Here is an 8,380-nt window from a genome sequence, read left to right as displayed (position 1 = left end):
AAGCCAAATCTGCGGATCGGTTTATATGGGGGCTACATATAATTATGTACCGATGTGGACCAATTTTTGCATGGTTGTTAGAGACCATATACCAACACCATGTACCAAATTTCAACCTGATTGTATGAAATTTGCTTCTCTTAGAGGATCCGCAAGCCAAATTTGGGGGTCCGTTTATATATATATACGTAAAAGTGGACCGATATGGCCCATTGGCAATACCATCCGACTTACATAAATAAAAACTAGTTGTGCCAAGTTTCAAGTCTATAGCTTGTTTCGTTCGGAAGTTAGCGTGATTTCAACAGATGTACGGACGGACGTGCCCAGATCGACTCAGAATTTCACCACGATCCAGAATATATATACTTTATGGAGTCTTAGAGCAATATTTCGATGTGTTACAAACGGAATGACAAAGTTAATATAACCACATCCTTAGGATGGAGGGTATACAAAATATAAAAGAGTATGATAATGCCATGAATACGATCTTTTTCCTAATATAAATTTTATGGGGCATAGTTTTAAAACGTGATAATTTTCCCGAAAACTTTCTTTATTTTTAAAAGCCGTATCTTTGGCAGGGAATCCTTCCTTCAGGGAATATTAAAATCTTTGGATTTGAAAAAAAATGTGCTGGTTTTTGAGTGTACTATCCATTCCAAAAATTTTTTTAACATCTGAGGACATTTCTGGCTCCATTTTTCTCAGAATTACAGCGGCTCTACATCTTTCTGATATCCACATAGCCATTCGAAAAAATTGTTTGGTATCAAAAAAAAAAAAAAAAAAAGAAATTTTAACAATTATTTTTTTGTTTATTTAAAACGATTCAACATGAGTCAATAAAACGTAACAAATTTGTCAAGAAATCATTTAAGCACGGTGTCTGTAGACAACACGACGAACGGCCTTGTAACGGTAACCATCAGCTGCGGTTTCTTCGATTTCCTCAGTGGGGGCAACAGGTGCAGGAGGAATGTAAGAGTTGGTGGGTTCCTCTACTTTAGGGGCAACTGGAGCTGGTGCTGGAGCAGGAGCCACAGGTGCTGGTGGTACATAAGTGTTTACTGGAGCAACAGGGGCTGGGGCAGGAGCAACTGGAGCTGGGGCTGGTGCAACTGGTGCTGGAGCTGGAGCGGGGGCAGCAGGGGGAATATAAGATCTTTCTGGTTGAGTTGGGGCTGGTGCAGGTGCTGGTGGGGCGGGTTGATCATAATTGTATCCCAATTCGGAGACATCAGCGTAGGCACAAGCCACAAAAGCCAAAGCAACAATGAAGAATTTCTGTTAAACAAAGCAAGAGCGAATTATTTTTTTTTTGACATTTTCATATTTTTTTTATTTTTCTTGAAAGAAAATTAGCCCTATAGTTTACATCCTTTTTAATTAAATGTAAAAATGTTTACCATTTTATTTAGTTGTTTTAAAGATTGTTTTGTGTAAGAGCCAAAAGAAGCGACTATATCTTCCTGTCTCATAGCACAAAGTATTTATAGTCAATCCCTTTGGTTTCGGTCTTAAAGATGATACTCTCTATTATTATTATTAGACTTACATAAAAGCTTAGATATTAATTGTATTTTTATCAAATTTAATTTTGTATGCTTTTGTGCCTTTTTTGTTTTTATTTTTACTTACTACTTTTATGTATCACATATAAAAAATGAAAACAAATAAAACCAAAATAAAACGGAAATAAAATTTTAAATTAATTAACTTTAGCCCATTGTGATTTATGAGCCCTGTTAACAGAAACCGATTAAGTCAATTAATGCTATCTGTGATTTATTCGACTTTGCTTGGCGGCTCTACCAAACTGCTAGACGGATAGGCGTTATGATTGTGTGTTTATTTGTTTGAGTTGGATTTACAATGTAGCTTCCGATATCATTTGTTTTCATTTCCATAGATATCAATAACCGAATAATGGAATGATAATATTATGATATGTATTCTTGTTTAAGGTTTCGGTTATGGTTTTAAATCTTTAAACACCTTTACATTATGGTTTTCCAGTATTTTGAAAAACCGTAATTTGAAAGGGTTGTTACAAGTCTTGGGATTGATTTATTTTCCAGCGATGTTGGTGGAATCGATAGTCTATGTCAATATAAGTTAAATTGAATTAAATATAACACAACAAATTTGAAGATTGTTATGTACCCGCATACGAAAATTCTGCTAAAATCAATCGATCACTATCACATTACTTTTGCTGTGACAAACAGTTTTACCATTATGAGGGGATGGTTAGGGGGTGATGGGGGTTCTTTCTCGGGGACTATGATTTCCAGAAATTTGGTATTTTTTCCAGTATTGGCCATTTCCCCCCAAAATTGAGGATTTTTTCATGAATGGGGACGGAAGTCTTTAAGGCTTGGAGATTTGAAGATTTGAAGGTAAATTTCCAGAAATTCGGTATTTTTTCCACATTGGGGATTTTTTACGTGAATGGGGATGAAATATTCTATAGAAATAAAATTTTGCAAAATTTTCTATAGAAATAAAATTTGGACAACATTTTCTATTGAAATAAAATTTGCATAAAATTTTTCAAAAGAAATAAATTTTTGAAAAATTTTTCTATAGACAAAAAATTTGGATATAATGTTCTATCGACATAAAATTTGGAAAACTTTTTCTATAGAAATAAAATGTTAACAATATTTTCTATAGAAATGAAATTTTGACAAATTTTTCTATATAAATTAAATGTGGACAAAACTTTCTTTTGAAATAAAATTTAGACAACATTTTCTATTGAAATAAAATTTGGACAAAATTTTCTCCAGAAATAAAATTTGCATAAAATTTTTCAATAGAAATAAAATTTGGAAAATTTTTTCTATAGAAATAAAATGTTGACAAAATTTTCTATAGAAATGAAATTTTGACAAAATTTTCTATAGAAACAAGTATATACAACAGTATGTTCGGCCGGGCCGAATCTTAAATACCCACCACCATGAAACAAATATTAGGGTTTCCTTTGAAATTTCAGGAGGGCTTGAGGACTTGAGGACACTTTCCGAAGATAAATTTAAAGATTTCACCTATGAGGACTTTATCAGATTCTGGATTTATAAGAACAATTTTTGTTTGAGTTTTAGAGGAATCATTAACATCTCTTGTAAGTGTACAAGAAAATTATAAAATAACGTCTTGATTTGAAATTTCAGGCGAATTGTATATAAACTACGGATTCTATAAACCCAAGATGTAAAATCGGGAGGTCGGTCTATTTGGGGGCTATACCAAAACATGGACCATACAAAACATATACCAAATACGGACCATTTTCGGCACACCTTTTGATGGTCCCCAAGTACCTCTAGATTTTCAATTTTAGGCAAATTGGATAAAAACTACGGTTTCTATACGCCCATTGGATAAAAACTACGGTTTCTATACGCCCAAGACCCCAACTGGGGACTGTACCAAAACATGGACCGATGCTCACCATTTTTGGCACACCTCTTTACGGTTTTAAAGTACCTCTCGATTTCCAATTTCAGGTAAATTGAATAAAAACTGCGATTTCTATAAGCCCAAGACCCCAAATCGGGATGTCGGTTTATATGGGGACTATATCAAAACCTGGACCGATATAGGCCATCTTCGAACTTGACCTGCCAGCAGACAAAAGACGAGTTTGTGCAAAATTTCAGCACGATTGCTTCATTCTTGAAGACTTTAGCATGATTACAACAGACAGACAGACGGACATCGTTATATCGTCTTAGAGTTTCTCCCTGATCAAGAATATATATACTTTATATAGTTGATATTTCGATGTGTTACAAACGGAATGGCAATCTTATTATACCCCCGTCACCATTCTATGTGGTGCACACAAAAAATTATCACCAAAATTTTTTCAATTAAACACTTAATTGAATTTGGAAACGGATTCAATTAATATGTTAATTGATTCAATAAATTATTTAATCAAATCCGAATAAAAACCAATTAAAAAAATGATTGATATTTGTTACGTTTCCAATTAAAATATTAATTGATTCAATCAATTTCTTAATCAATTCGGAAATAATTTTCAATTACAAACGTGATTGAAATTTTTTCCGTTTCCAATTACACATGTGATTGATCCAATCACCTTTGTGATTGAAACTGAATAATTTTGAGCAATGGAAAGAGCGAAAAGAGAACAAGAGAATGGGTTTTTATTCAACAATGTATGATGGAGAGATCAGTCTGTGGAAGTAACTCGTAACGAACGGTTGGGTTTTTGTTTTTCGCGTAAATTGAAAAACATGATTGGCGACATTCTGTCTGCTGCATTCAAAATGTGTGCATAGATATTTTGAACGCAACAACAAATCTTAGCAAAGGGTTGAAATAAATAAAGTGTGCAACAACAAACGGCCACGTGGTAAGGGTTTGAAAAAAATATATGACAGAACGCATTTGAAATTACCTGTGTTTGTGTTTTGTGGCATTGTAAAAATGGAAAACAATCTACGTTTATTGAAGGTAAGAAATTGTGAAATGTGAATACCGTTTTCCATTGAAGCCTGTTTACATTAAACGGACTAAAATAATATATTTTTTATTCATTTCTTTTAGTGACCAATTTTATTTCGTGAAATTGACCAATCAATCCCATCAACTCCATCATTTTATCAAATATATAATAATATGTATGCAATAAAAAAGTGGGTACCGTATTGATCTTTTAAAATTATAAATTTTTTTTCACTCCTAGTTTTCTTAAAACCAAGAGCGGTATGGGTTTGGTGGAAGATTCACCTTGAAGTTGCGAAGTAGCGTTGGCATTAAATTGCATTTTTGTTTTACCTGCCTTTTTCAGTTTGAACCCAAGTAGAGAGCAGTATATCTGGTATATAAACTAATGAGCTGAATTATGTAATGGTAAAAGAGTTCTTTCCTTTGGATTTAAAAATATGAAAAATATCCGAAAATAATAAATATATGTATTTTCCATTTATATTTTTTTTTTCTATTTCCAGAATTTGCAAAGTATCATCAATATAATACCAAATATTACATTGCTTTCCCATTATTTTTGTCTTTGATTGGTTCAAATTTTAATAGACGTTTTTAATGTGTGGAAATTTTGGAAAGGAATTGTTACTAAAATTAAATTACCGAGCTCCTTAATACACATTTTTATGATAAAAGACTACAACTGCAAAAGAAGATTATAAATCTGCAACCTGGAACTATGAATTGAACTTGATATTCTATGCAGGTAATGTTTAACAAAATTAAATTTTAATTGAACAAAATGAAATTCGAATTATTCTGTTTACTTTCAGAAAAACTAATTTAGCTTACAGGCTGCTGATTTATTGGAAATCTAGGCGCATCTACATATTAGAAGGAACATGCTAACACGGTTATTATTATAAGGAAGATAATGATTTATATAATTTATTTTTTCACCCTATAGTTGTTATTGATAGTAGTTGTATTTGTAAGTTATGTTAGAACAAAATACAAATGACAAGAACCAAAATTATCTGTCTATTGCATAATTCAAAAAATAATAAAATATTAAATATGTTTTATAAGAAACACATATTTTCTTTTATTTCAAAAGAAAAAAAAACTAAATACGATTTTGAGGTCGCAATATATAAATTTTTTGATCGAAATTTATAGCCAATTTCAATTAATTATTTAATTGAATGAATCAAATAGTTGATTGATTTTTTGTCGCGAAATTAATTAAAATTTTAATTGATTCAATTAAAACTATGATTGAATTTTATGTTAAAAATCAATCACGTTTTTAATTGATTCAATCACACAATTAATTGATTCCGTGACAAAAGTCAATTAAATTTTTAATTAAAAATCGTGTTGGTTTTCAATCAAAATGGGTGATTGATACTATCATTTTCGTGATTGAAGACATTTCAATTAAAAAAATGATTGAATCCGCGATTTTCGTGATTGAAATCAAAAAAATTTTTTTTGTGTGTGGGTATAATAATATTTTGACAAAATAATCTATAGAAATAAAATTTTGACAAAATTTTCTATAGAAATAAAATTTTGAGAAAAAAAATTTATAGAAATACAATTTTGACAACATCTTCTATAGAAATAAAATTTGGACAAAATTTTCTGTAGAAACAAAATTTGGAAAAAAATTCTATCAAAATAAAATGTTGACAAAAGTTTCTATAGAAATAATATTTTTTTTATTGGTGGTTTCTACTTCAATCATATTTGTTGTTTTGATCTCAGCTTTAAAACCATTGTGTTGATTAAACTATAAGAGTAGCTTAACCAACAGATGAAAAGAATGTTTGTCAAATTTATTTGGGCAAAGCCCTATAGACTGCAAGATGGTTGGATGGACGCACGTTTCGGAATTACCACATTCCTCATCAGCATCCTCGACTTGCAGCAAAACTATCAACAAATTATCAGAATAAATTCAAACACTTCACTAAACCCAAAGTGAACCACACTTGAACCCTCCGAAAAAAGGTTTATGATAGCCGGCTTATGCCGAAATAAATTCATACAAACATCTCTCTTTTTCCTTGCCACCATCAAATCATCGATTTTGATTTATTTTGAGCGTGCTGCCTCTTACTTCATTCGTGTTTTGTTTTTTCGGAGGGTTCAAGTGTGGTTCACTTTGGGTTTAGTGAACTCACCAATATGTGTATACTCTATGACTTTATGACTAATATAGCCCGACTTAATATCTTTATCTACAGCACATCCTAATGAGTGGCATGTATGGTGAAAGAGATTTGGCTAAGCCGAACTCAGCGCCGTTTCTACTTGCTGAACAACCTTCCACAATTGAAAACAAAATTGTCTTAATTTTCTTTTCAATATTTGTATTTAAAAAATTTGTAACATTAACGAATCAACTAAAGGCAATGATTTCCTTAAAGATCGCTTAGGCACGGTGTCTGTAGACAACGCGACGGACAGTCTTGTAACGGTAACCGTCAGAGGGAGTTTGTTCAATTTCCTCAACGGGGGCAACTGGGGCCACTGGAGCAGGGGGAATGTAAGCGTTGACGGGTTCTTCTACTTTAGGGGCAACTGGTGCTGGGGCTGGGGCAGGAGCGGGGGCATGGTAAACTGGAGCTGGAGCTGGAGCGGGAGCTGGCGCATGGTGAACTGGAGCAGGGGCATGGTGGACTGGAGCTGGGGCTTGGTGAACTGGAGCTGGGGCATGGTGAACTGGGGCTGGGGCATGGTGGACTGGAGCTGGGGCAGGGGCTGGAGCATGGTGAACTGGAGCTGGGGCAGGAGCGGGGGCAGCTGGGGGAATATAAGATCTTTCAGGTTGAACTGGAGCTGGGGCAGGAGCTGGAGCAGCTGGTTGCTCGTAGTTGTAGCCCAATTCGGAAACATCAGCGTAGGCGCAAGCCACGAAAGCCAAAGCGACAATAAGGAATTTCTGTGAATTAAAAGGAAGTCATTCGTAAGTTTCAAAATCGAATTTTAAAGATGGGCAATTTATTTATTTTTTAATTTTTTCCTATTAGGATATTTACCATTGTGTTGATTGTTGATTGGATTGTAAAAGCCTAAAGAACGACTGTGCTCTTTACGTTCAAATCATTGCGTATTTATACGCATTTTTCTAAAGATTTCTATTGAATTCTATTCTATTGAATTTTGGCCAAAACATCTTCTCTGCTCTTCATTTTGAGTTCTTCATTCTTGTTTTGCCTGTCCCACAACTATACCCAAAAGAAGATAATAAAGTAAAAAAAATTATAATACGACTTCCACCAAAAAAAAAAAAATCCCCACAACATTGATTTACATTTTATTCATTTGACTTATTGGTTTTGTGTAAACAATAATGCCCATGTGATTATTTAAATTGAAATTTTTGAATATATTTCCAACTAACTTGAATGTATTTTTAATTGACTCTGAGTTTTTTTATTATAATTTATGTAGAGCTTTTATCTGCGTGTACCAATAAATTTATTTGATTTTTATATTATTAAATATTTATGTGATTTTTGTGTGGTAGCTACCACTCAAAGAAATAATTTGTCGTTAACTCAAATCTTCTTACACATGATAATGTTATGGTGGGAAAGTCTTTGATGTACAAGGAAAGAAACAGGTTTTTGGGTATCATATTCGATGGGTGGAACAGTGGACACATAGTCGCAATGATCATAGTGATCATGCTGGGCGCAACAACATAATGAACATAAAGAAAAGTTATACAATTATTATTCGAGCTTTGTGGACAGATATAGATTAAGGAACATGGTTAATAGAGCCATTGAAAAGAAAACGCCAGATACAAATCTATACACGCCTGGACTGTACATGTTTCGGTTCGGGCGAATGAACCTTTCCACAGCCTTTAGTATAGATCTGGCTGGGAGAG

The 8,380-nt window shown here is 33.1% G+C and overlaps 2 protein-coding genes and 1 long non-coding RNA gene across 3 annotated transcripts; 1 reads left to right on the top strand and 2 right to left on the bottom strand.

Moving 5' to 3' along the window:
- Positions 1 to 879: 879 nt before the first annotated feature.
- LOC142239621 (uncharacterized) lies at positions 880 to 2,330 on the bottom strand. Its single transcript, XM_075311415.1, has 2 exons — positions 2,241 to 2,330; positions 880 to 1,290 (listed from the first exon to the last, which is right to left on the bottom strand). The coding sequence occupies exons 1-2, from the start codon at positions 2,328 to 2,330 to the stop codon at positions 880 to 882; spliced, it is 501 nt and encodes a 166-aa protein (XP_075167530.1).
- Positions 2,331 to 4,035: 1,705 nt separating this feature from the next.
- On the top strand, positions 4,036 to 5,567 carry LOC142241094 (uncharacterized). The gene is made up of 5 exons (XR_012723483.1): positions 4,036 to 4,500; positions 4,594 to 4,667; positions 4,733 to 4,899; positions 4,998 to 5,239; positions 5,307 to 5,567. It is a non-coding gene; the product is annotated as an uncharacterized LOC142241094 (long non-coding RNA).
- Positions 5,568 to 6,884: 1,317 nt separating this feature from the next.
- Positions 6,885 to 7,703, bottom strand: LOC142241027 (uncharacterized). The gene is made up of 2 exons (XM_075312771.1): positions 7,521 to 7,703; positions 6,885 to 7,423 (listed from the first exon to the last, which is right to left on the bottom strand). The coding sequence occupies exons 1-2, from the start codon at positions 7,521 to 7,523 to the stop codon at positions 6,914 to 6,916; spliced, it is 513 nt and encodes a 170-aa protein (XP_075168886.1). The 5' UTR covers positions 7,524 to 7,703; the 3' UTR covers positions 6,885 to 6,913.
- Positions 7,704 to 8,380: the final 677 nt, after the last annotated feature.

This window comes from Haematobia irritans, chromosome 5 (genome assembly GCF_050003625.1).
Source record: "Haematobia irritans isolate KBUSLIRL chromosome 5, ASM5000362v1, whole genome shotgun sequence".
Taxonomy (NCBI): Eukaryota; Metazoa; Arthropoda; class Insecta; order Diptera; family Muscidae; genus Haematobia; species Haematobia irritans.
The sequence above is the reverse complement of the archived record's forward strand: the minus strand, read 5'-3'. Positions and strand labels throughout refer to the sequence as shown.